The sequence below is a fragment of the Branchiostoma floridae genome, chromosome 4, assembly GCF_000003815.2.
Source record: "Branchiostoma floridae strain S238N-H82 chromosome 4, Bfl_VNyyK, whole genome shotgun sequence".
NCBI lineage: Eukaryota > Metazoa > Chordata > Leptocardii > Amphioxiformes > Branchiostomatidae > Branchiostoma > Branchiostoma floridae.
In genome coordinates, this window is record NC_049982.1 from 25,667,288 (window position 1) to 25,693,407 (window position 26,120).

The 26,120-nt window shown below is 41.7% G+C and overlaps 2 protein-coding genes across 6 annotated transcripts in view; one reads left to right on the forward strand and one right to left on the reverse strand.

Annotated features, from left to right (window-relative positions):
• LOC118413042 (insulin-degrading enzyme-like) overlaps window positions 1-17,254 on the reverse strand; it is a 29,019-nt gene extending 11,765 nt beyond the window's left edge. Inside the window, exons 1-16 of one of the 4 annotated variants that reach the window (XM_035816181.1) lie at window positions 17,171-17,254; window positions 13,735-13,960; window positions 13,334-13,410; window positions 13,131-13,157; window positions 12,800-12,903; window positions 11,854-12,023; window positions 11,098-11,220; window positions 10,725-10,837; window positions 10,129-10,218; window positions 9,837-9,909; window positions 9,393-9,485; window positions 8,553-8,644; window positions 8,165-8,245; window positions 7,437-7,540; window positions 6,779-6,881; window positions 5,910-6,005 (exon numbers count right to left, since the gene is read on the reverse strand). In XM_035816181.1, coding sequence (XP_035672074.1) covers window positions 5,910-6,005; window positions 6,779-6,881; window positions 7,437-7,540; window positions 8,165-8,245; window positions 8,553-8,644; window positions 9,393-9,485; window positions 9,837-9,909; window positions 10,129-10,218; window positions 10,725-10,837; window positions 11,098-11,220; window positions 11,854-12,023; window positions 12,800-12,903; window positions 13,131-13,157; window positions 13,334-13,410; window positions 13,735-13,903 — 1,515 coding nt within the window. In that variant the 5' untranslated portion in view covers window positions 13,904-13,960; window positions 17,171-17,254. Of the gene's footprint in view, window positions 1-5,909; window positions 6,006-6,778; window positions 6,882-7,436; window positions 7,541-8,164; window positions 8,246-8,552; window positions 8,645-9,392; window positions 9,486-9,836; window positions 9,910-10,128; window positions 10,219-10,724; window positions 10,838-11,097; window positions 11,221-11,853; window positions 12,024-12,799; window positions 12,904-13,130; window positions 13,160-13,333; window positions 13,411-13,734; window positions 13,961-14,645; window positions 14,876-15,015; window positions 15,158-17,170 lie in introns of those variants that run through there. The other 3 variants (XM_035816182.1, XM_035816180.1, XM_035816183.1) reach the window with 3 other exon arrangements.
• On the forward strand, window positions 15,128-24,628 carry LOC118413043 (trichohyalin-like). Of its 2 annotated transcripts, none has more exons than XM_035816185.1 (10): window positions 15,128-15,298; window positions 16,275-16,361; window positions 17,184-17,295; window positions 18,868-20,501; window positions 20,872-20,936; window positions 21,386-21,548; window positions 22,413-22,502; window positions 22,984-23,145; window positions 23,541-23,686; window positions 24,300-24,628. In XM_035816185.1, the coding sequence occupies exons 2-10, from the start codon at window positions 16,302-16,304 to the stop codon at window positions 24,550-24,552; spliced, it is 2,685 nt and encodes an 894-aa protein (XP_035672078.1). In that variant the 5' UTR covers window positions 15,128-15,298; window positions 16,275-16,301; the 3' UTR covers window positions 24,553-24,628. The 2 variants fall into 2 exon arrangements, with proteins under 2 accessions (XP_035672078.1, XP_035672079.1); XM_035816186.1 differs by having other exon boundaries at window positions 21,392-21,548.
• The last annotated feature ends 1,492 nt before the right edge of the window (window positions 24,629-26,120 follow it).

Genomic DNA, 26,120 nt, shown 5'->3' on the forward strand with positions numbered 1-26,120 from the left:
TGTTAAATATCTGCATTGTGTGTATCCAAGCCTTCGGGCCAAAATGAAATTTACTGTTCAAATTGTAAAAGGCAACAGAACAAGTCTATATGATTGTTGGTCACAATTTAGAAACGAGTACTGCAAGCAATGATGGTGTGTATGACCTTCTCTGTACTAACAGCATGAAAGATGTTACCATGCTATAATGTTTCAAAACTCATGACATTAACTTCTTCAGACTATCAGGAAACAACTTGCGACTTGGCAGTTGAAGTGTATTTGATATTAATGTGTGTCAATGCATATTCAAGCAGATCTTAAATAAAATGACGCACGGGGAAATTGACTAACGCCCACATCAGTTATCAACCTTAAGTTGGTGTGAAGCACACGTGAATGTATAGCACGTGTGAATGTATAGCCCATGTGAATGATTGTATAGCACGTGTGAATGTATATTCAAGATTTTAAATGAAATGACGCACTAGGAAATTAACTGACGCCCACATCAGTTATCAAGCTGAAGATGGTGTGAAGCACACGTGAATGTATAGCACGTGTGAATGTATAGCCCATGTGAATGATTGTATAGCACGTGTGAATGTATATTCAAGATTTTAAATGAAATGACGCACTAGGAAATTAACTGACGACCACATCAGTTACCAAGCTGAAGATGGTGTGCAGCACGAGGTACTGTAAAAATTTAACTTAAGTTCACGGAGATTTAATTTCGCGGTAGCAGGAAAATAGATTTTTTGCGGTGGTTTTAATTTCGCGGTAGCACCATGCACTGTAGTGTCTTAACTGCCATGGAAAAATGTCCAAGGTGGTTTTAAATCTGCGGTGAAGCGGCCGACGCGAAAACCGCGAAAGTTTCTGCATTTACAGTAATTTGCATCATTGATACATGTACTTGCATCATACTTGTACATAGTTATGTCTATTGTCTATTCAACAGGCAGGGGTTATGATAAAGAAATTCAGAAGTGAGGCACGTGTCACTTCGGTCTCAAGATGCTGGAAAGGAAGGCACCGGTGTTGTTACTGCTGGCTTACAGCCATCTACTGTTTGTGCCAGTAGCAGCTGCCAGGTACCCAGACGGCTGCAGCTGCTTCAGACCCTTGGCTAATTATAATACAAGTTTTACTTGTAAGTGTCCAAGAGCACGCTGGATAAATCCCTGCAGCTGGATTGGCTACGGAGGAAACATGTACAGATTCGAAGACTGTCTCGATGCCCTACCAACTGGCTTCTTGAAAGAAACTGGAAAAATCTACATCAACCATCTCCGATCCTCCACCATACTGGAGTGGTCTTTCCCAAACATGTCAAGTCTTGTGTTTCTGCAGATCCAAACGTCGAACGTTTCCACAATACGGCCGGGGGCTTTCCGAGGTCTGTCATCGTTGCGAACGCTCTACTTGAGTGACAACCAAATCACCAGTCTAGGTAATGGCGTGATCACACTTATCATTCTAGTCAATTTTGTATACCATTTTCATAATATTGTGTATTTTCTGGACTTGAGTATGCAATTTTTAAACTTTTAAAAATTCAAAAGGTGCTGCATATTGTTACCAAAGTTGGGGTGCATACTTTATCTGAGCCTATTGCACTTCTGAATGGAAAAAGGACCTCAAACAGAGTAACTTACTGTAAATGCAAGTACACGGGGATTAAATTTTGCAGTAGGTGGAAAAATGAAGTGTTCAGCTTATAGTTTTGCAAGGGAAACTTGCATGAAATATCTTTCTCAATATATTGGCAGTACAGTTCTTTGTGCACCATAAAAACGACAATGTACTACATGTATGTATTATAATTTCATACATAATTTACTTTGATTTGAGTCATGTTCATTTCCAGGTACACGCAACTTGCAATGTGGCTTGATTAGTCTGCACACAAAATACTGTCATATGAATATGAATTACATGTTCATTGAATACATCATAGAGCAACTTTTTTTGTAGAAAAAAACCTGAAACTGTAATGTTTGTAGGGAGGACTTGGCTAATATTTCGAACATTCCTTCCTAGTACTCAATTCACTACAATTAAATATAAAGAAAAAGAAGTGTCTAGATCATCTACTAATTTAGTCAAACCTACCTTAAATTTGCATAGCGACCACCTGGCCATTGGGGTCACTTTTTGTCGGTCCCTTGGATTTTTCCCATTGACCTAAGCGTTAAGAACTAGTCTATTGTGGCCTCCTGTCCAACGCGGCCATGGCCACACAATTTCCGGTCCGTAGATACAGAAACACTGCCTATTGCGACCATACAGCGGCCGTATGTCCCCCCGCACCGAGTTTAAAATCGTTGTTTGCAATAAAGATTAACAACATGGACTCCCAAAGAGACCCCACTTAGGGACCGTACGGCGTTTAGTGAGGGGGGAGGGCCGGTCGCCAGAGGGTCGGGTCAAAAAATTTTTGCATGGCCCTCCCCCCAGGTAAATTTGTTTTTGCTAGGCCCTCCCCCCAAGACAAAATATTTTTGCTTGGCCCTCCCCCCTCCTATCAACTTTGAAAAAAAATATTCAAGACGCCAATAAAACACTGCGCTCCCGCATTTGGAAATGTGCTTTGCGTCATACTTTTTCATGATTTTCATCGAGAAGCAGATCTCTCACCCCTAGTAAAAAAAAGGAAAACAGAATGGCTCAAAATATCTGCTTAATAGAGGGATAAATATCTGCTTCATAGAGGCATAAATATTTGCTTCATAGAAGCTATTTCATTGTTTTGATATTAAAACAACACCTAAAAAGCATTTGTACCTGGATTTCTAGTAGATTTGCGCCACGAAGCGGCGCGCGCCCCGCTCCCTAAATTTACGTATTGCAAGCTCGCGGGCCTGAGCGGCTTGACGGAAACTATTTTCAATTTACATATATTTTGGACTTTTTCTTGGTTCTGTGGTGGTAATAACTTACGGTAAATCGGGGGAAAAAATGAAAACCAAAACGACAGCACGATTCGACTTCCAAAACTGTAGTGGGGAGGGGGGCGCCGACGCGTGACGCTGATTTTCCCACGGCGGGGTAAGACCGGTCGCCTCTCTCTAGCCGCCGGCGGGCGTGAGACCGCAGACTTGCAGAAGATCTTTTAGAAATGCCACGCTTTTTTTGCCACGATTTCCTGCATTGCTTTTTTATGGGAAAATTTGCTGGTTAGATGACATTTCTATGAAAAAATAAATAAAATACGAGGGTTTCAAGTTTTTGAGAACGACATTCCGAACACCATGTTCGGCGCCAAAGGCACGAAGAATCGCAAGGTAGGTCCGGGAGAATTTTGAAATCTTGACCCTCTTAAAAGCTATTTCCTTCAGTTTGAGGACATATTTTGCTGACAAACAAAGCTAACTTTAATAGCCTTTTTAATTTAGAAATACAAAATTAAATCCCCCCAAACACATTATCACAATGTCGGTCATCAAAGGCGCGAGGCCGGTCACGTCAAAAGGGATCCAGGGAAATTTGCAAATATTTACCCTCGAGCTCTGAACGCCATTTCTTACATTTTGAGGGCAATAAGACAGGGGTAAATTTTGCTGGCAGACTAATCTAGAGTTTAATAACATTTCTGTACGTGAAGAAGGTTTCCGAGGGTGTCATGCATAAGCCCCGCCCCCTCCCTTTCGCATTTTCACTGTATCCCGAGCGCCAACCTCGGGCGATCCCTTGCAGAGGTCCAGAAAAATTTTGAAATCTTGACCCTCTGAAACGCCGTTTCTTGGATTTTAAGGGACATATTTTGCTGGCACTGTCTGCCCAAGCTATTTTTTTTTGCTTGGCCCTCCCCCCAAGTAAAAAAAAAATTGCTAGGCCCTCCCCCTGGCAAAATATTTTTTTGCTTGGCCCTCCCCCCCCTGGCGACCGGCCCTCCCCCCTCGCTAAATGCCGTACGGTCCCTTATTGCTGTTTTTATTGCTAATTTGTCTATCCTTTACTTGCAGAGTCTGACGTTTTCGACGGGCTCAAAAACCTAGAATGCTTGTTCCTCATCAAGAATGCCATCTCAGTCATATCCAAGCATGCCTTCAGTAACCTCCCTCGCCTGGCCATTCTGTACTTGTCCAACAACGAACTGACTTCAGTGCCAGTTGATGCACTTCTGCAGCCTCAAGCCTTGAAGTTTGCGGGCCTGAAAACAAATCACATCGCTCAAATCGACCGCGACATCACGCGTCTGGAGCGAAACCCGGACCTCCGTCTACTGATGGCACAGAACATGCTGCAGTGCGGCAAGGATCTATCGTGGCTCATCTGTAACCTACCAGGTTTGGAGCTCATCAATGATCGCTTCACGCTGAAGTGTTTGTCAACTGCCAAGTTCCAGCAAACTCTCCTCTACACCATGAACAAGGACGACTGCCAGACCAATACAGATGGGCTACTAGAGGGAACTGAGTCCGTAGAACATGGTCATGATGAAATACCAATCACCACTGTTACAGCTGCACGGAAGAACTCGGCAGTTCCCAATACCACCGCCGCCATCGATCTGTACAACAAGACCACTGAGAACTACACCAAGTTGTCCACAAATGACTTGCTGCCCTCCCAACACACAACAGAGATGGACCATGTCATTCTTCTTGGCGGAATCACCAACAATGATGACAACAGCACCTACATACCGGCCATGATCAGTGCTGTTGTTGTGCCCCTCCTCTTTGTGTTGGCAATGGTGGGCATCCTCTTCCTCTACAAACGCTGGCGGAGTGCAGGCTTGGCCAATCGTGCCCAACAAGCTGCAATGGGCAACAAGCCTACGTCCTCAGAAGCAGAGGGAAGCCAGATAATCGAACTGCCCGCAGTGGTCAACTCTAACTCTGCCGCATCTGATGGGAACTCGGCGACCGACCAGACATCGGGAGACAACGACACTATTCAGCCATATGCTGTGGCCTACGACGAAGATGACGGACAAGGGATCAAGCCTTATGCAGTAGCTTACAAGGAAGACTTGGAGCAAAACGACAACTTCAAGATCCCCCTGTATGCAGCCGACCATCCCAGCCCACCATAGATTCGGGAGGCAACACCGAGGCAGATTCTACACCACTGCCAAATGATGACAAGTTAGAGCCAGAATATAAAGGCGAGGAAGCGGAAAATTGCAATCCGTCAACAGCCGATGGCAAAAGTCCTAACTAACCAAGTGGAAGAAGAAAATGAGAGTCCAAGCATAGGCAGAATCTAAGCAATGTATCGTAGTCCATTGGATAAGAGCGCAGCACATGTGGCGTTTCTATACAACCGAGCTTGTGGATAGTAAGAGATTTAAGCATATCAAAGTTTTGGTGCTGTATGGTGAAGACCAGTCGGGATGGACAATGCATTTCCACATGGGTAGTTGGAGACCCTGTCAAGTCTGATCACTAAAAGAAGCATTCAATTTGGTAACCTTAGAAATATATTAAACATAGAACTATCCTGGCTGTCTATCACAACTAGCAGTTCAACCAATGACACGATAGTAATTAGTGGTTTGACCAATGAAAGAGTAGTGGCCTGGCAACACATTCATTCAAATGTTTGGATTCTCATGCTTTTATCTTGCATTTCTACATTTTGCTAGAGGTGGGTGGGGCTATGGGATTGTTTGTAGTCATTTGTTCAATGTGTCAATTCTGGAAGGAAGCTTTGTATAATCAGCCTAGTAATATACTTATAGACATCAATTGTTATTTGTGTTCGAGCAGAAAGTCAAAGAATGTTATCCAAAAGAATGAACGTTCTAGGCAGTTACGACAGACATTGAGATTGCAGAGGCCAAGGTTGTCTCAATATGTGCCAGGTTTTGAACCAGCTGTGTGGTGTTCTCTGTGACATCACAAACGGAAACGCCATTGTCATTGACTGGCGGCAGGAGTCAAGATCAGGAGGGTAATAAGATACATGTGACTCACCTCCGCTGGCCTGGGCTTGATCTCAAACTGAGTTGGGATAAACTCGTTAGGAGGGGGCAACTTCAGGTCAGGATGTGTCTCTACCTGACTCCATTGCTGTTGGAGCATAAATCATCATAAATCATCATATTCTTACAATGAACATTGTTATTGACAACAAATTTTAAGATATTCATTTGACAGTGTAAATGTGTCATAAACATGTTTTGATTATGCATTAGATCATAACAAATATCAACTTAGTTTCACAGCAATTGTATAAGATACAAAGTAGTGCAACTTCTATCAAGAGTGTCTTGTGACTAAACTACAGTCAAACCTGCCTAAGAAGACCACCCAAGGGAACTGATCAAATCTGGTCTATGTGGACAGGTGGTCACTATAATAATTATAGTATAAACAGGATTCTTCATGCTTGTGTCAATGTATAGAACTTTTTAAGATGATTGGCCAGATGATCTTTTGGTGGTCACTTTGACAGGTTTGACCGTACTCAAGAAACTAGCACATGTATGCAGTATGGGATTATGACTATATTATGACTAACTCTTTCATGACCATCTATCGATATTCGTTACTCTATTCTTGTGGAAATGCCAATTTAGCCAGAAGAAATACCTCAAATGTATAACCGGGGCTGTCTCCAGCTTTAAATTCTTTTCTGTTTATTTGGGAGCCCATGTTGTTAATTTTCGCTGTTAAATCTGTCATTTCCAGTTTATGTAAATCCATTTTTATCATGCAGGAAACAAAACTTGTTGGAGGAACAGGGTAAAAGGTTTTTTTATCCCAATGAGAAATTTGGTTTCCTGAATGGAGGGACGGGTCCTGGAGACAGCCCTGTGTTTAATCAATTGTACAGTGCCTACCTTAATGAGGTCTGGAGAAATTGGTTCCACCCTATACTGTGTTTTGTACCACTTTTCTTCACTATCTGTTGCACCTTCAAAAGCTTTGGCCACCACAGCAACCCTGAGGACAAAAAAATCACAATTTTTTAAAATTTCCTCTTTCTATACATATTAACTTCATTAAAATGATGACTACTTAGTTGTTTTTTGTCAGACTCAGAGATAATTTTGTCAGCACTCGTGTTATGCGAGGAGACAATGCCACCTCAGTACATACATACATGTACTCTGGCTCGGACCATTACCACTGAAAAAAATTGAATAAAAACTTTTGAATTGAGAAATTATTAAGTACATTTCTGGAAAAAAAATCCAAATCCAATTGGCAGAGCACTCATAAACGACTTCCATTCTTTATTTTTTTTTTAACGTAGTAATACTAATTTTGCCCTGAAAAAATTTCAGTGCTACAAAATACTGTAATTTTTCAAATTTTCACAAAATGCGAAACTGCTAACTTGTTTTGTCTGTATAGTATGACTATAGCACTATCATGAAGTTAAAACCATTGTGAAAACTCCAAATTTCTCCTTAACCTGATCATGAAATGAAATCATAGCAAACTTAAATGCATTTACAGTAGACAGTAGACAGTAATAAAAAAAAATGGTTTTACCTGACATTCTCTGGAGTGAGTTTGGACAGTACATCATCTATGAGTTCTGGCTTGTAATCCTCACACAGGTAGGGAGCAACAAGCACATGGTCCAAGGGGTATTGCTGCAGATGGAACCACAATCCATGTAAAAGGATATCTTAAGTTGGAATCCCAAAATTGAAAACGATTAACGTCACATGGGCACAGGACAGGGTACAGTCCGCAGTGATTCTGATTCTTAACGTAGAGATCACAGCCAAAGTTGGCTTCTGTGCATGTGAATATTCGCTTGAAAGACACTGCGTGAGTACAGAAAATTTGAATGTGTGAATGTCTGACGATATAATCTGTTCAGTTTCTAATTGGTCCAGATCCAGTCCACAGAATTTTTTTTAGACCAGTCCAACGAGAAAAACAGTTTTGTACATATGATGTACGGGTTCCCAGCCCTTACTTCCATTCAAGTTACTAGAGATAAATTACAAGTTGGTCTAATAAAACTCAGGATCTACAAATGGGAGCCAACCCTAACACTTTCATGATCTCTGTCGACAGAGACTCTGATCGTGATCTGTACTGGTACCCTATCATATATGTATGGAACAGAAACTCCAGATTAATTGACAAGATACCTAAACAACATACATGTGTGTACATCTTTAAAAAATCAAACACTTAAAAGAGCATCAGACAGGTTATGATTATCTCTTACTGAAACATTGGGAGAAAAGTAGGTGAAAACAGACCTGTAAGAGTCCAGCCAAGTGACTGGTGTAATTTCGAGGCATTTCTTTGTCCTTGAACCTGAACTTGAGGGCACTCAGATCCTGAAATACAAACAGCAATGCATCAGTTTAACACATTTTCATATATAGCATTGAAAAATCATTCATACGGCAAAGTCAAACTTTACTTTAACATGCCAAAAAGAGTGAAGTGCCAGGTGGTGTCAGTGTTCACAGTTTTACTAGCCACTCTATGAATACAATAGAATACAATATAATCCACTGAAATTGCTCCCACAACAAGTCCATTTACTCCTACATTTACTGTTACTGGATAAGCGTTGCCAGGATGGAAACCCCCCATGCAGACCCTTAAAAGGCTATGACAAAAGGTGATCCCCAAACTGACCTTGCACTCGTTGAAGATCCACTCCTTATGCCCAGCCTGTCTCAGCATCTCCAGGTATTGAAAGATGTGAGTCACAATGTCGTATACATGACCTGCAGGGGCAGAAAACCATCCAAGTCATGTCAGTTATGTAAGAAGACAGTCACTCAAGCAATGAATACTCAGAATAGATTTTGGAAATGGTCAGGTGTTTGTTTTGCACACCTAGCAAACCACCTTATGGCTTGTACTGGCTGTATATCTGGACAGATTTAATTGAACCACTCACACCAGAAGGACCACTACATTGTGTTTGATACGTGTGGTGGGGTCTTTTAAGTGTCTGACGTGTGGCTCTTCTCAAACACAGGGCCTCCAATTATAGCCCTATCCAAGGGATAGCTGAAGCTAGGTACTCATCTTCACCTGAGCAAAGTCATGTTAAGTGCCTTTCCCAGGGGCACATGGTCAGTGTCATTTCAATGGATTTAATCCCAGTACCTCTGGGTTATGGGCCAAACACTTTACCGTTTGTAATATGTCACACAACCCAAATGTTTTGGGTAGCATCCACTATCTTGACAAACTGTCAACCAAGGCAACAAACCAAGGCAACAGCTCAAAATCAGAACATGATAATTCTGTTCAATCTTTAGGGTAAGGGGTAGCAAAACCCCTGTAAGTCAAATAATATTATGCAAAATGTATTGTCTATTACATTGATGAGGTTTAGACATATGGGTCTTTTAGAAGAACATTTAGAAATTGATCTCTACATTTGGGCATTAAGATCTAGAAATGGAGATAACTTTCGTCTGTAGTATACTCAAACAAAGTGTACTACAATGTACTAGTACCTACCAAGTCCCTCTTCCGTCAGGTCCACATTCACAGTGAAGAACATGAACCCGTTCCCTCCTTCTCTCTGTCCTCCTACCAGACTGTTCACCCAGCCTAGTGAAGTTTAACAAATTTAAACATCAATTTTGTATATAGGAATATGCAAACATAACATCTCATACAGTAATAGGTAGAGAAGTTTAGGTATAAGCATGTTCTTGTTCCTGAACTATTTGATAAAACTTGTGGTCTTCAACAATGACAAAAAGATGAAAACAAAACAGTGAACAGAATGTTTATTTCAACTTCAGAGATCCATGCTTTCAAACAAATCTCAAATCAAAGATGGCACTGATTTCAATGCCCAAATAATGTTTTCACAGCTATTTTCAGTGTAAAATTACCAAACTACCAAAAACATAAAAACATACTTTGGGAAGGTAATAAAGATTATTGTAGCCTCACCCTTTGCCTTGAGTAGTGATAGTAGGCTCCCAGGGCCTTCATGGCCAATCAGATGGCCGAGGTAGTGACCAGGCTGTAATAACAACACAATCATGTTTCTTACTGTACATTCTTTGATATTCTCAGCTATTCAATTTTTCCTTGTATTCTGATATAGAGAGGTATAGAGCAACTGTAAAACTTTAAGGCTGATTAGCAGGGAGGAACAATGGCTTGGAAACTTTTAGTAAAATGGTTCAATAATTCTGTTTCAAAAGCAATTTTTAAATCAAGACGTAGAAGAAATACCAACATTTGTTCTGTAGTACGGGTGCAGGTCTGGTAAGGGGAAGGCCACATTCATGGTCCTAATGTCTTTTACAGGGACGACGTCACAGCGAAGCTAGGGGAAAACAACAGTCATATTTCAAATATCAGTTTGCCGGAACTTAAGAAAAAAACAATAACGCTAACGGTGTTTATTTCTTTAAGACAGTCATTACAAGTAGCAGCATTTCAGAACACAGAATGTCTGAATTACGCTGGTACAATGTATAACAACTGTTGTAATAAAAAATGTGATGTCACATAATTACCAAAGGGACTATTGATTTCTCAACCTTGGCTGACAAAGGACAGACATTCCAGGTCATGGTGTCAATGGAAGAGGCCACTAATTCAGAAGGTGGTATTGTTTTTGGTCTGTCTGCTTGTCTGTATTTTTGCAGTTTATTTTTCATAATGGTAGTCAGGTTTACAATATACATGTAAGTGACAGGAATGTTATCCAAAACCTTATCTGCATTGTAAACAAAACATACTAGAAACTCTAAATATTTCATAGAGGTACATGTACTAGATATTTTACAGAGGTATGAGGGATTTTTGTATTCAGAATTTGGTACGTACCCTGAGATGTTCTTCCTGAAAAGGGTGGATGGGAAACTCTGGCACCTTCACATTCTTATTCTCCACTGATGCAAACTTGTCTACCACCAACCTACTCAAGGAATCAAGGTCCTCTGAAAGGGAGTAAAACAAAATTGTTCCACTGATTAGATATCCATGGTACTGTAGCGCCATCTACTAATCAGTGATGGTACTGCAGCCTAGGAACTACTTGTATTGCCAAGAAACAAGGTTGTTAGCAGAGGCTGTCAGAATCCAACTATCGACTATCAATGGCAACATCCTTAAAATACATTTCGCTACCACAAACCTGTAACAAAAGTGGACAAAGAGAAACAGACAGTTGTAGACAAAGACATTGTCATCTGCTTACCTTTTCCCAAAACTGAGAGTGCCATGACATTGGCTGAGTAGTACGTGGAGTGGTACTTTAGAAGTTCATCTCTCACGTCTAAGTTCAGCTGGGCAGGTCGTTCAGATAGTGTGTACTTGTTACCTGGATACGAAACAGAAAATATTATGTTGTAAAGATGTCAAACCATTAGCTTTTCATTTCAACAGTCTACCATGGTAGTCTCATTAAAAAAATAGAATACTAGTATAGTACCTACCTGTATATCAGGGTTCTAGCCAGGATTTTATTTTAGCGTAATGGTAATGGCAAAGTAGCGAACAATCAATTAGGGGAATGGTGTGGAAGGCAGATCTTGGCCCTTCCTTGGCGAGATTTTGATTTAGAGTAAAACGTTGGCATGATAAGGGCGTGACCCGTGATGGGACTTACTATAACTCTATCAACATTACATCGTAATACATGTAAATTTGAAGGACTTTTTGGTCGGTTTGAAATGGCATATCATCATTTTTCATATTTGATTAGACATTTTCAACAAGAGAATGATAGCAAAGTACCACTACGTACACTAGTTAAAAATTAGTGTTGTGGTCCACATTTTAGCATGGTGGTTGCAAATTATAGTGTAGTGGCCCATTACGCTAAAAAGCACTAGTTTTAGAACCCTGTATATATTACAGCATGAGGTTATTTACCCTAAAAATGCACTAGCTAGAACCCTGCAAGTGCACCCTAGGCCATTTCATCCAGTTGCCAACATAAAGACTTATGTACCTGTTCCAAATTTGCTGAAGGGATGTTTCTGGTCAGCCGTGGCCTTCTCTAGCTGATGCAGGCGCCACATGTCCGACTTTAGGTTCTTCTCGTTTTCCGAGTCCACCGCGTTCAGCTCCCTGTCCTTGGATTCTTCGTTAAACAATGGGCTGATGAAAAACTGGGCAAATCTGTAACAAACAAATAAAGGTTCAAACAAACAAACAAAACTGAAACAAGGTGCCACTGCTGCAGTATTTCACACTGCAGCTAGGTGTCACTGCTGCAGTGTTGCTAATGCAGCCTAAGGACATAACGTCCTTGCGCAGCCCAATCATGAAGTATGGTGACAATCACTCTATAGAACATATACGCCTATACAGTCTATTCAATATAAGGTGGCAAGGTTGATTCTGAAGATTGTGTGTTCAAAACCATGGGAGGCCCCAATGTTGTGTCCTTGGGAAAGGCACTTTCCACCAATTTTCTTACTCAACTCAGGTGAAGATGAGTACCTACACTTTAGTTAAGTCCTCTTGGATGGGATGTAAATCTAAAGGTCCCATCTTTGAGGAGAGCCACACCTTGTAAACATTGAAGAACCCACCACACTAATCGAAAAGTGTAGAGGTCCCTCCCCATGTGAGTGGATGATTTAGATTAGAAGATTACCCACAGAAGTCCTCTATAATCTTACAATGGATGAAACAGTTCAAAATGCACCAAAAAGTAGTTACTCAAGCAACTGGATATGGTTTTGGAAACGGTCAGACGTTTCGGATAGAATCCACTATCCTTCGTCAGTGACGCTGAAGTGATCTGGAAGAAACAGGTCTTTTATTCTCTAACTATGAATGAAGACAATTTCAGATGTCCAATAGGAAACGTTGTTCACAATCAAAATGAATTTACCAGCCAATATTTCTGCAGTCTAATTGTTAAGGCATTGACATTTACGAATTCTCACCTATCCAGCGCTCCTTCCAGATGCTGGCTGGACACATCAAAATAGTAGTTGGTGTGTTCTGCTGCGGTGAAGGCATTGGATGCTCCTCCGTGTTCATTCAAAAACTGAAACAATAAAAAAAAAATCGGACTAAGAAATTTAAACTAGTACTCACGACGAAAATGCTTGCGATGAGAAGCTTTCACTAGCAGCCATGGTTTCTGCAGCATTTCATGACCAGAGTAGATTTTCTGTTGGTAAATATCAACTGTCTGGTTGTGAAAAATTTAATTTTTTATCCGGCTTAGTGTTGTATGAGCACTCTAGCTTAGTTCTAATTTGAGTAACTTACCCTGTTGTACTCATTTTCAGATGGGTACTGAAAGAAGAATGCAAAAGCAATCAGACATTTTCAAATGCAGCATGAAATTAAGGTGTTTAGAGTTAGTTATTCTAGTTGGCACAGTAACGTCATATATCAGGATTATGAAATGTACGGAAAATTATCAAAGCTCTAAGCTTTAAGTGTGGAACCCAATGTTCTGTCACGAGTACCTTTTTTGTTCCCAGAAATAACATATGTTCACAGAAGTGGGCCAATCCAGGGACATCGTCTGGATCACACATGTAACCTGAAAATACATGACATTAAACATAGAATGAGTAAAACATTGGGATGATCTGTCAACCACTTTTTGAGTTATCCTCTTTCAAAGATTTTCACAAAACTGTCCCTGCACTTCCAGAATGCTTTACTAGGAGGCCTGACCTTACACCACATCAAATGCTATCTTAGTTACACAAAATACATCAACCAAAGGTGGTCCAGAACTCAAGATATCAAAACCGTAAGACTTGCTGCAGTACCTTGAAAAGACTCTAGGGGAACAGAATCTATTAAATCACTTGAGTACAGTAGTCCATGACCTGCACTTCAAGATAGGATGCAACTTTACCTATATTGACATCCAGAGCTGCTGCTGCCTTGTCTGTGGTTGGATCGCTGACCAACATCACCTTCATGCCATTGGTCAGCTCGAGCCCCCTGTACGTGCGTTTGTCCCCTGCGGACTTGATGATGCTGTCGTACGAGTGCCGCACACTGTCTGACTGGTACGCAGACATGGCGGCCGGACGCGTGGACTTCCACCGATGGGACGATAGTCTGACTCCTGTACAAGTCTGACATGGGGTGGAGGATTGGTCAACACAGTTCATAGATTAATAAAACACGTGCGAGCTGGGGCAGGGGCAATGGTTGGATAGAACTGTACCACACAGTTTGATCCATATGGTGACACTGGGAGATAAGCCCTTTCTCTATGATCAGAACGCATGTGCGGAAACAGGAATTGCAGGTCAAAGATAAACGCCCTCAAACGAAAACAGTCCTTGCCTTGACCATTGTCTCGATTTGCATAACAACGTCCAGACGGTTTTTGTTTTCTTATATGTCCTGTTACAAAGACCCTCTATAGTTAAGTATGCATGTGATGTAACAAATAATTTATTCATGCACATGTTATTTTAGAGTTATCAAAAATGGGTGAACCGTGTGATCAATGAGTTTTTATTTTTTAATGGTGGGGAGGGCTAAAAATTATACAAGACACGTGCACAGCACAGTGCACGTGTCCTTCGGTTTTTATTACTATCGCCACAGTCGCTAGTCGTACAGGGATGCATAGACAAGAGACACATAACAGCTTCTGTCGGTCCCACTGTAGTACTGGCACCCCGACTTTTCGGTGTCGCTATAACCAGACGTCGACGCGACGCGATACGAGAGATCTAGATGAGTTTATGTAACGTTAACGTTATATAAATTTAAAAGCCCTCTCACAATCACCACATGTTTCCCACTTACCTTTAGGCCGAATTTAGCCCCTACCAATGACACCCTGACTACACGCAAACCCTCCCTAGCTAAGGACTGCATCCAGGTAAGCTGGTGGGAACTCAGGTGTCCTTCAGGTCACAGATAGATCAATAATTTATCCTGATGGGACACCGGGTGGGTTCACAGGTCAATAGTGATTGAACCGGAAGTACAAAGTTGATTTCCGTAGGTCACCATTTGGGTTGTTCTTGAAGCTTTTTCGGCATTTTTGTGGGACATTTTACTTCCTCGGGTTTTCTTTGTGTCTATCAGTTAAACAAAGAAAGGAAAAATCTGACAAAATAGAAAGCCAGACAAAAAAGCCAGAAAAAACGTCAAAAAGCAACCAGCGCCTAACCTCTGCTTTAAGATGACGTCATATTCGGGATTCCGGAAAAAATGTTCGGTAATCTTCGGCTCAGTTTTCGGCAACCTTCGGCGCAGCGTTCGAGAATTTCCGGAGTTCCCTTCCCGTCATGCCGCGCGGTGGGATTCCACCATCACCAAACAAGTTCAAACATCCAAGTTGCCGCTGGCAACATCAAAATATGTCATTTTTCTGTCATTTATGATCTTTGAGACGTCATAATACGCGTCACAGGAGGACGCTGATATCTTGACGGGATTGTAATCCTCTTGAGGTTAGTAAAGGGTTGTGTATTTGCGTTTCTGGTACCGTTCATTCGATCTTCGATCTGCATATAAATTTGTTTTGGTTTTAGACCCTTGGGACTAATCTCCAAGCAGATCTTGCTGTGGCAAATGGGAAGGAGTTTAGCCGGCAGAGGAGTTATTGGCCACAGCGACGATCTGCTGCAGAACGCACCGGTCAAAGGCAATTCTCAGGCAATTAAACTGCGGGGCAATTCGCACCTTCTTCCTAACGCAGTTTAATTGCCTGATAATTGCCTTTGAGCGGTTCCGTTCTGCGGCAGATCTTCGCTGTGGCCAATAACTCCTCTGCCGGCTAAACTCCTTCCCATTTGCCACAGCAAGATCTGCTTGGAGATTACCTTGGGACGTTTTCGACACAAAAAGGCTTTATTATTAAACCTCCGTACTATTATTAGAACCCACGGAGAAATATTCAAGGTAGCGTTAGAATGTGAATACTTGAATTGACTGATAGAAGTTCCATGTACAGATAAAATTATGATTCAGGCAAATGATTTGCATGTTCAGTTTGAGAAAATTAATGTAGTGGGTTATATTTCTTTATGATATGATATTTTTCACACCTAGGGTTCTTTCAAGCCTTTTCACTAGCAGTACAGGGATGAGTCTCCCACTGCCTACTAGTATTTGGTCATAACCTCATTTACTTCAAGTTCACAGTTCACACGTTATGAATATGAGTGAAGTATTTATGGCTTGTCTGTCTGTGTGTAAGTTTGTGTGTATGTGTGTGTGTTCATCTATATATGTATGTCTGTGTGCTGACGTTTATTTCTATGCATACATAATGTACGAGACATTGAAGAATCTGTAGAATTCTTTTGGATCGAGAGATAGCAGTTTTATAATATTGGTGTCATCATGTATTCAATGTAGCACAGTTATATCACTATTTAGATATCAATTACCTAAAAGTAATGGTACAAATTTTATGTTTTCCAGTGCTAGGTTCTTTGAAAGTCCTGCACGATGGCGCAGGTTGCTGCACCCAGGACCAGTTTGGGTTCAACTCGCAAGTCTACACTCAAGGTACGCCTACGGATACGAGAAGTGGCCAAGACCTTAGATAACCTGAAAAAGCTGTGGGTTTCCATTTCCAAATACTCAACTGACCGAACTACCAACCTTACACTATAGCCTTTGGGGGAAGGGGGCACAAATTCTTTGTCTGACTGAGTTCTGCAACTCACACAAACTGAATATGCCACTGTGTCAAACAGCCCGTTTTAAGAACTCACCTATCCCATTCATGGTTGGACTCGTAAACTCATAATTGGGTTCTCGACACCGATTTTCCACCTGGTCACCGCTCCATTTTGGAGGTGTGATTTGATATGTGTTCTTGAGCTCACCTGTATTAATCCTTCTTTTAATGGTTACATTTAACAGATAACCGCATGACGTACCTGATATCTAAATGAAAATATTTACGAATATTTTAATGGCACAATTGGTTTTAGTGTAAATAAAGTGGAGCTACAGATTGTGATGTCCAGCGCAATTCAAGATGTATCCAATTGGACATCTTGCTTAGTCTGTACAATGTTGAATAAAACTTGTCAACTTGTCAAACTTGTCAAACTTCGATTGCACCTGGTCAACCCCAGGTTGGACATGTTGTGAGGGATTACATTCATCATTTGAGATGGTGACATAAAGTTAGCAGTCCTGTGTATGAGAGAGCTTCAGGTGTAAGCCTCAAAATTCTCAATCCATTGCTCTTATTGAAAAGAGTATGGTGTGGTGGACAGTTTTTTAAGATTTAGATTCGAACTTGATTTGTGATTGTGAATGTGTTATACCATTATCCCATTGACCTATTAAGACAATGTTGATACCTTTCCCTTTAAGGATGAGCTGGACCAGGCTCTGCAGAGCAGACGGCGGCGGGGACTGACCACGGGGATGACCACTTCAGAGGACAGTGACAGCAGTGCAGATGATGGACTGGGCAGTGATGATGGTACATGTAAAAACTCACCATCTTCAAGTCAACACAGGGCTCGAAATACTTTTTCATGAGGGCTATGTACAGTCTATGTAACAACTTTGACAATATCAAAACAGACACCACCAGAAAAAGACCAAAGTTTATAAATACAACATTACAGAAAAAAAAACAGAGAGTAGCTAACAAAGGATTTTATATAAATGTTCAAAATCTTTGTCCTGCTGTGTTTTCTGTAACACGAAGCTCGCTATTGGTCATAGCTGATTTTACCTGCAATTTACCTACTAGTACAGCTGACCCACAGCCACTCTCTCGAACCCAATCGTATGATGACCAACAACGTATGTTTAAACTATTGACATGTCCACTGCAGCTGCTTTTCAAACCTACAGTTTACAGCGATATATATAGTTATGGGCAGATATCTCACTGTAGGCTTGTTGTACAATGAACTAAGTGACCAAGTCAGGCTCACAACTTGAGTACCCGGGGTAACAGTATTCAGTCAACTAAGTCTTAATATCCTCCAGACAATCCTTTTCATACATAGGAAAGGCTTTAATTAATGTAGTCCTTAGTAACAGGCCAGTTGGACTGGTCTAACCAGTTTATCATAATCCAAACAAAACTGAAATTTGCATGCAGAATGCAGATTGGATCCAACTGCCCACCAAAACGGTATGGTTTGAAGGAAAAGCAGGTACAGTTTACCATAATCAGGCTTTTAATGTAAAATTATTCGAAATCTGAAACAGTAGATCTGATTCAGAAGTTGTGTGTTTCTCTCATAACTCCAGTGGGAGACCCATTTGTAATGAGGATATTTGCTAAGTGTCTAGTGTTTAATGCCAATCTGTATTTAGGCTAATATGATGTTCCTTTCCCCGTTGAACTCAAATCTGCTATTTTTGTGGTTACCAATACCATGATGTATTTCTGAAGCTGAAATTTCCTTCTTTTCCTTTTCCAAAAGATTGCGTAAGAATTTTGACTCACTGCCCTTCTCAGAGTTCAAGTGACCAAGTTGAAAATGCACACCTGTCCAGTTCTCTGAGTATATATAAGAAGTTGAGTTTATGTCATGTGGTAATGTACCAATTATATACTGTAGATTCATTTACCTTTGCAGTTGTTTTATTTATGCTGAGAGGGAAATGAGGTTTTACCGGCATTTAGATTGTATAGAAACAAGTCTAGACCTGTTGTACAACACTGGTAGTAAAGGCATGTTCCCAGAAGAGTGACAACGAATTTGTTGTGGAGACGTATAAACGCAAAAGTGAAACCACCTCAAACATTCTAAGATTTACAGCCAGATGACATGCAAAGTAGATGCTGGTTTGTATTATGTGATTTATGCATCCTCTGTCAGTTCCTGAGTATTATACTTGCAGTCCAAAACAAATAATCAATTCATCCATACACTTCTCTTTTTAATGGGGGAATACACCAAAAAACAGTTACTCAAGCAGCTGGATATGATTTTGGAAGTTGCTTCTTGCTTGAGTAACTGCTTTTTGGCATATCTTATTACCTGAATATCTAACCTTCATCGACGTTAATTGGGGAATATTTCTGTTTCAGACTTTCTGTCCCAGTTCACTTCCACCTTCAAACCAACTGCACCGGCTCGCAGAAGAGACCAGTCCGACAACAAGTGGCAGCCTCCCACCCAGAAACCGTCGGGAAAATCAACTCCGACCTTCGACTTAAAGGGTCGGCACACCCCGACAAGGGACCTTAAGGACCGCAAAGACAAAGATGAGGATGGTCGAAAATCCTCCACTCCCAGAGATTCACCTTTTGAAGGGAAATATCTGAAGAAGAAGGAGTCAACAAATAGGGAGGATCTTGGAAGGCGTTCTGCTGACAAGGACTTTTTGAGGAAGAGTCCTGCTGGGGATGACTATCAGAGCAACGGTGAGCGTGGGAGGAAAAGTCCATTTAGGGAGTCACCATTTCAGAGAGAGCTTCGTTCAAAAAGCCCGGGCAGGGTGTCACCCCAAAGGGACAACCGTGAGGTAAAAACTCCCACAAGAAAATCTCCAAGGGATAAATCTCCGTTTGAAGAGAAAGATCGAAGAAAGAGCCCAGGTAGGGATTCTCCTGTTGACGTTCTGACCTACAGAAAAAGTCCCTCTGTTGAAGACAGAGTAAATCGAAGGAAGAGTCCAGCCAGGGATTCTACAATTGAGGAAGAACAACGTTCCCCGCGTAGCTCCCCATACCAGAGGAGGCGTGATTCGAAGAATGCCAGAGGAGACTCGACTCTTGAGGAGTCAAAGAGGCTTTCAGAAAGGGCATCACCATCGCAAAGAGCAAGGGATAAGAAGAAGTCCTTTAACATTGACGATTCCGATGATGACATGAGCGAAAAAACTCCTAAGAAGAAGGAAGCATCTTTTCTGGATTTCTTAGAAGAGCAACCGTCGCCCAGACCTAGGAAAGAGAGAGCCAAGAAGGGAGAGGAAGGAGTCCTCAGGCCTAAACCGAAGCCTAGAAGTCGCACCGTTAGCGAGAACTCTCAGGAAGGGTTCCACGAGCCGCCTTCACGAAGAACGCCCCTGCGTAGATCTCCAACCAAAGAGCAGGACCAGGATTTGAGACCGACCCCTTCCCCGCGTGCTGCCGACCGTAGGAGACAGTTCAGGGACAGCCGAGGGACCGTTGCGGAGGATTCCGACAAAAGGACAAAATCGCAGAAATCGGAAGAAGAGCCATCCAAGTCACGAGAGGCATCGCCCAGCTGGAAACGCCAGTCTGGACAAAAGTCTCCCTCTCTGCAAAAGGAGCGATCCCGGCAAAACTCCCCGCGAAGAAAGATGGATTCATCCGAAGAGGAGCTCGATCAGCTTCTAAAGCACACTAAGGATAAACGCAGGCAACGGGCGAAAGATTTGCTAGACAACTCCGACTCAGATAGCATACCAGACATCGATGTTACCATCAAACAGAAAAAGAACCAAGGCAAGAAGTCGGCAACTCTTCCAACACCCCCGCCAAGGAAGTCCCCGTTTAGGTCCACATCTCAGGAGAAAACCAAGCCAGAGAAAGAGGAGAAGGAAAGAGAAAGGTACAGAGAAGATTCAGATGAAGAAGAAACAGCCAGTCTGGACCAACCAGATGGTACTCCTCCCAAACAGAGGCTCCATAAGGAGATAGCAGATGCAGTCCTGGCAGATGTTGCAGATTCCAACAGGCCGCCACGACCAAAAAGGGTAACTGTTATTTGTTAATAAAAACTAATTTTTATCATAGTTAACAAAACCTTGTATACCTGCTTTCTATGATGTCTACAGTTGCATGGAAAATCACACAACCCCCTCACATTTTGGCTATTTTGGACAAATAAAGAACTGTACAACTGCAGACTATTACAAAGTCGTATAACTACAGTAACTATAACTGGTGAACAGATAGTTGATTACAATTTAATTCCAGAGCAAAGTCAAGATTTATTTCATAGTCCATTGCAGCTGGTCCATTGAAAATTGCAACTTTCACACAAACGCAAGATTGCAAAATTATCTCCCAATGTAAACGAGGATCTGATGAAACTTATTTGATGTTTATTTGTATTGTTCCTAGGATAAAGAGGAGAGAGAGGATGAGACTAGAAACACCATGCAGTACATTCAGCCAGACAGTACCAGGTAACATGCAACATACATTGTAGCAACAGTCATGGTAGACTGAGGCTACAGCAAGTATGTTTTATGGACGACATCCTTTGTAGACCCCAGTTCTAATGTGAGAGTTAAAAAAATTAAAGAGAGAAGACTTGGTATCCCAGTGAACAAGTATTTTATTTCTCAGTATTCAAGAAGTGCAGAAGATTACGCTAGTGTGGTAGCCTGGTATCACTACAAATACGCTCAAGGATACCTCACTTCACTTCAGAATCTACAACTACAGTCAAACCTGCCGAAGCAACCACCTCCTAAAGCCAGACTGCTTTCACTCTTGATGTTATCTGTGTGGGACCAGAAGTTTAGTAACAAAATAATCGGGAATTCTGCCATGTCTGATTGCCTTATTGTACTGTATGTATACTAGTGATGTGTCCAACCAACCAATGACGTTAAATATGTACCTTTCCCAGTCACACTCACAGGCCCCAGAGCGCAGGCAGTGACAGAAGAGAAGCCAGCCCCACAGTCAAGCCCGTCCCCAAGAGGCCAATGTCCGCCGGGTCGTTGACCCGCAAACCCTCCGGACCACCAAACCTGAAGGACTCTGCCTCCATCAGGATGGCTATCTACCAGGTATGGGGGCTTCAACAGAGATGAAAACAGCAAAAACCTTTACCCTCACATGTAAAAACTGTCCTTGAAAAAATAAAGCAGCTTTGGCTCCCGGGTGCTATAGCTACCACAAAGGCAATCTCCTCTAAGGCATGGTGTTTTGACATCAGCTTTTACGTAGACTTAAGTTCACGAGGGGACAGTAGGTTTCATCCTCCTAACGCCCGGTCCCCAACGGCATTTACCTTATGGGGCCCTGCTGTCCCAGGGCCTACCTACGGGTATTATGATTGTCGCCACAAACAAGCTGTCAACCAATCAGAGAACAGGCCTTCCTTGGGCTTCATTTTGTCGGAAGCTGTCTCGCAAAGGCCGCTGGGAAGCTATCAGCCAATCATGTTACGTATTACCATGACTTTGTTTGCTCACCATGCCAACGCCCGATCCCCAACGGCTGACTGCCCATATAAGGGCAAGCTCATTAATATCTGATAAGTAGGGCGGGTAATACCGCCAGCAAAAGGGAAGGAAAGCAGAGTACAGTCAGGAATAAATGACTGACGGTACTCTGCTGTAGGAGAATGGTAGGTTTTTGCTGTGTTTCAAGGTTGCGGTTAAAACAATTCTGCAATTCAGCATTAAACACTTATTTGCTTTGTCATGATTTTGCAGTATGAGGTCATGTATGGCATGCCGTATGGCAGATACAAATGACTCTGACTGTCAATCATAAATCTGACCATTGCAATTAGCAGATCAACCAATGAGAGGTACCGGTGAAGTTAAGAAAAAACACATTCAATTCAAACCGGTTGATATCTCTAGTAGAACTACAGTATTCTGTATGTAAATGTGTAATGAAGCCAATTGTTTGTATTTTTTCAGGATTGGCTCAGTAAGAAGACTGACAACTTATCCAAAGAGAAAATCAAGAAGAAACTTTCTGAGAGACAGCAACAACAACAAAAGGAGAAGGTAAGAAAGTCTTTAAAATCTTCATAGCTGCCTAATAGCAAATATTCTAACAGCCAATAGAAATGTAGTGGGTATCAAACACTGTACATTAGTGTTCTAGCCAGCCTGAAATGTTGTTTTCGTCCCCTGGATTTTCAACGAAAATCCTGTCGAGTGCCAGAGGCTTCCACGCAATGGTCCAATGAAGCCTGGAAAATTTTTAAATTCAAGACCCTCTGAAACGCTTTTCCTGCATTTTGAGAGGCAAGTTTTGCTGGTTGAGTAGACTCAGCTTGGTTCAATGGCATTTGTGCTGAATTTCTGGAGATCTTTGCAAAATTTTGTTTCTTGAATATCTTTACATGCTGATTTGTGTCCGTCAAAGGATGGAAGGACGGATGCTGGCTAGAACCCTGGTACAGAGCGTCTGTTAGTCTGTTGTGACCAGTGGAAGAATAGCTCTCTTTTGTCAGCTAAACTGGATCAATAAACTTTCCCACAGGAGGAACTTGAGAGGAAGAAGGATGCTGAGCAGACCTTCAGGTCCTGGAAGGAGCAGAAAGATGCTCATCTGAAGAACAAGCAGAGACAGAAGAGGAAGGAGGAGAAGGAAAAGAAAGAGAAGGAAGAAGAGGAGCAAGTTAAGAAACTGCAGGCCAAAAAGGTAAGTCTTAAGCGACAGTATTTATCAACCCATCTCCTTTTCGTTACATTACACTTCCTGTCACTCTACAGTGAATAGGACTAGTAGGAAAAAGTTAACTCCAAAAAAACAAACAGACAGACCTAAAACAATAACACAATTAGTGACCTCTTCTTTGATCTGGACTGGATGTCTGATTGATGTCTAGTTCTACCTACTCTGCTTCCTGCAACTATGGCACTCATTTCCTGTCACTTCCTGTCCTTCTTCTGACAGTGTATTCAAATAACCATGTACACACTTTTACCAACAGACAGACACATGTACAGCAAAAACAGAGATTTCACACATGACTGGTAGAATATGAAAAGAAACTTATTAACGATTTATATCTTTTCAAAATCTTCTTATCGCAGATGTTTGAGAGCTGGAAGTCCAACAAGGACGAGTACCTGCAGAAGAAGTGGAGGGATGCGAAACGGGAGGAGGAGGAGAAAAAACGGGAGGAGAAAAGGAAGCAGAAGGAGAAGCTAGAGGAAAGCAAGAAGCTGTTTGAGTCTTGGTGAGTAAATATCTTGTTCATAAGGCTTTAGGGTGAGATGGACTTTCTAAGGTTTGTGTTGTGCTTTGGTTTCAAGCTTAGTCCAACCTTACAGTTTGTCTTGTCAGACTTTTCTGCATGGAGCAATTCTTACAATGCACAGTAACTTGAGTAAGCAGTAAATTAGCAGTAAATTCAGGATGTCCGGCAACGCTTAATGATAATTTACTTGTGAAAGCTTTTAGGAACAAGGCCATAAGAGTGTTCCATTTTCTTCATCTGGCGTCCGGCAAAACTAGTCTATAAATGCTGACATGACCCAATACTCCATGAGACTTTTAGGTAATCTGTTGTTCGACCTCACAATAAAAATAGTTTGTCAACAACTTTTAAATGATGATTTCAGGATAACAAAGAACATGCTACATAGACTAGGTAACCAATTAATTAGTATATTACTGCTCCAGGTAGAGCAACATGTATTTCATTACATTACTCTTAGCATGAAAAGTTTCAGTGTCAACTTTTGAGGTAGAGTGGTAGAAAGATTTGTGTCTATGTGCTAGTGAGAAAGAGTTGTTTGTCTTGTCTTGTCTTGTCCTTTGACACTACCACAATGTCTCCTACCTCATAGGTCCAAGCGTAAGGAGGAGACCATCAAAGCCTCGGAAGCGGAGAAGAGAAGACAGGCCCGGGAGGAGAGGAGGAGGAAGCAGAGGGAGCAGGAAGAGCGGGAGATGAGGTGCCAAGATGAGTACGAGGAGTTCCTGGATCGGAAGGAGAGACAGCGAAGGGAGGACCTACAGAGGAGCCGTGTGCGCTCCATGGAGAACCTGAGCCAGAAGGCATGGAGCCCAGCCAGTAGGACTATACCTGTGGGGAGGTGATCCTTCAGGGTCGGCTGTCAATCACAATTAGCAGTTCAACCAATCATAGCACAGCAATAGAGCCCAACCAGTAGGACTATACCTGTGGGGAGGTGACATCCTGCAGGGTCTATACCTGGGATCCTGACTGTCAGTCAACCAATCAGAGCATTGCATTAGCGGTGTGACCAATCATAGCATGGCAATAAAGCCCAGCCAGCAGGACTATACCTGTGGGGAGGTGACATTCCTCAGGCTCTAAACATGGGACCAATGGACTGATCCTGATTGTCAATCACAATTATTAGTTCAACCAATCATAGCATTGCATTATTAGTTTGAACAATAAAAGTCATGCTTGTCATATATTTGCATTTCTATACAATGTTAACCTGGGCAGGCTATTTACTATTAAATCTACGACTGGTACAAGATTGAAACCACAGAGGGAGGACAGGTAACTGAACATAGTTTCATAGAAAAATACTATAACATTTTGTTTGTTATATTGTCTTTTGATTAATACTTTTGCATAATTCATCACATTCCAAAGTTACAAGGTGTGTAAATAATTTTGTCTGTAACTGTATATACGTATGTGTAGTCATCTGAGGGGAGTGTAAAGTTTTTATCAGGGCATGCCATTAAGTAGAAATGCTTCTCTAAAGTAGCATAACATTAGCAAATGTATAGAAAGCCTTGTGCTCAGAATGTATCATGGATACACCCATTCTTGATGTGTCATCAAAATGCCACGATTCAGAATAGCCCCTGTCACACATTCCCATGACTAAGCTCCCAACCACTTCCCAACCAAGATTGGTGCTGGGTTAGTAGTAGCCTGGAATCCTTTCTGTTTGCTCCTCTGGTTACGTCAATTCAAAGCAGTATGAGACTTCCCTGACTTTCATTTTACCAAATCATAGTTGAGATGTGCCGACAACTTTTTAAGACTTTGGTAGGCAACTTCTCTGACTAACCCCCAGCCAACCACAGACAACCTTGCTGATGACTTACTTCCTCAAGCATGGTCTGGAGAAGGTCGGGAGGCCATGGTTTGGTGTGTGTGTCAGAGGCTTAAGTAAAGAGTGTTGTCACATAGGTCTTGCAGTCGTCGTACGATTTTGATGCCATAGGATTGTCAAGCAGGCCATGAACCAACCACTGACATTGATCCAAAACAGCATTCTGTGTACCGAGACAGTTGAAGTTTGCAGGAGATGTACATGATTGTCCTCTTAAAATGCCAGAAGTTAGCGATGGTGTGACGATCTCATGGCCTATTTTACCGCGCTCTTAGGCATGATGTTTATCCCATGTGCAATCTCAATAGATATGTGTGTCAGCAGTCCATGGTAGCAGTTATTTCCATATCATTAAATGGCATTTAAGAAAGACATGAATCCTTCGAGGTGATTATTTTGATTTTGTGTGCCTATGTAATAATTATGATACAAATGACGATGTGCATAGTTTTAATTGTTGTGTTGTAATTATTGTAGAGAGTGTTTAAGTATGTGGGCAGCTAATTATGATTATTACAATAGTAAAGTATAGATAGAAGATGAATATCCACAGACACTATCACT

Bases quoted from the DNA above. Each gene is read 5' to 3' on its own strand.
- LOC118413043 (XM_035816185.1), top strand. From the start codon at position 16,302: ATGGCGCAGGTTGCTGCACCCAGGACCAGTTTGGGTTCAACTCGCAAG. The intron at 17,296-18,867 runs GTACATGTAAAA...TTTCTGTTTCAG, and splicing joins TGGACTGGGCAGTGATGATG to ACTTTCTGTCCCAGTTCACT. The intron at 20,937-21,385 runs GTAACATGCAAC...TACCTTTCCCAG, and splicing joins ATTCAGCCAGACAGTACCAG to TCACACTCACAGGCCCCAGA.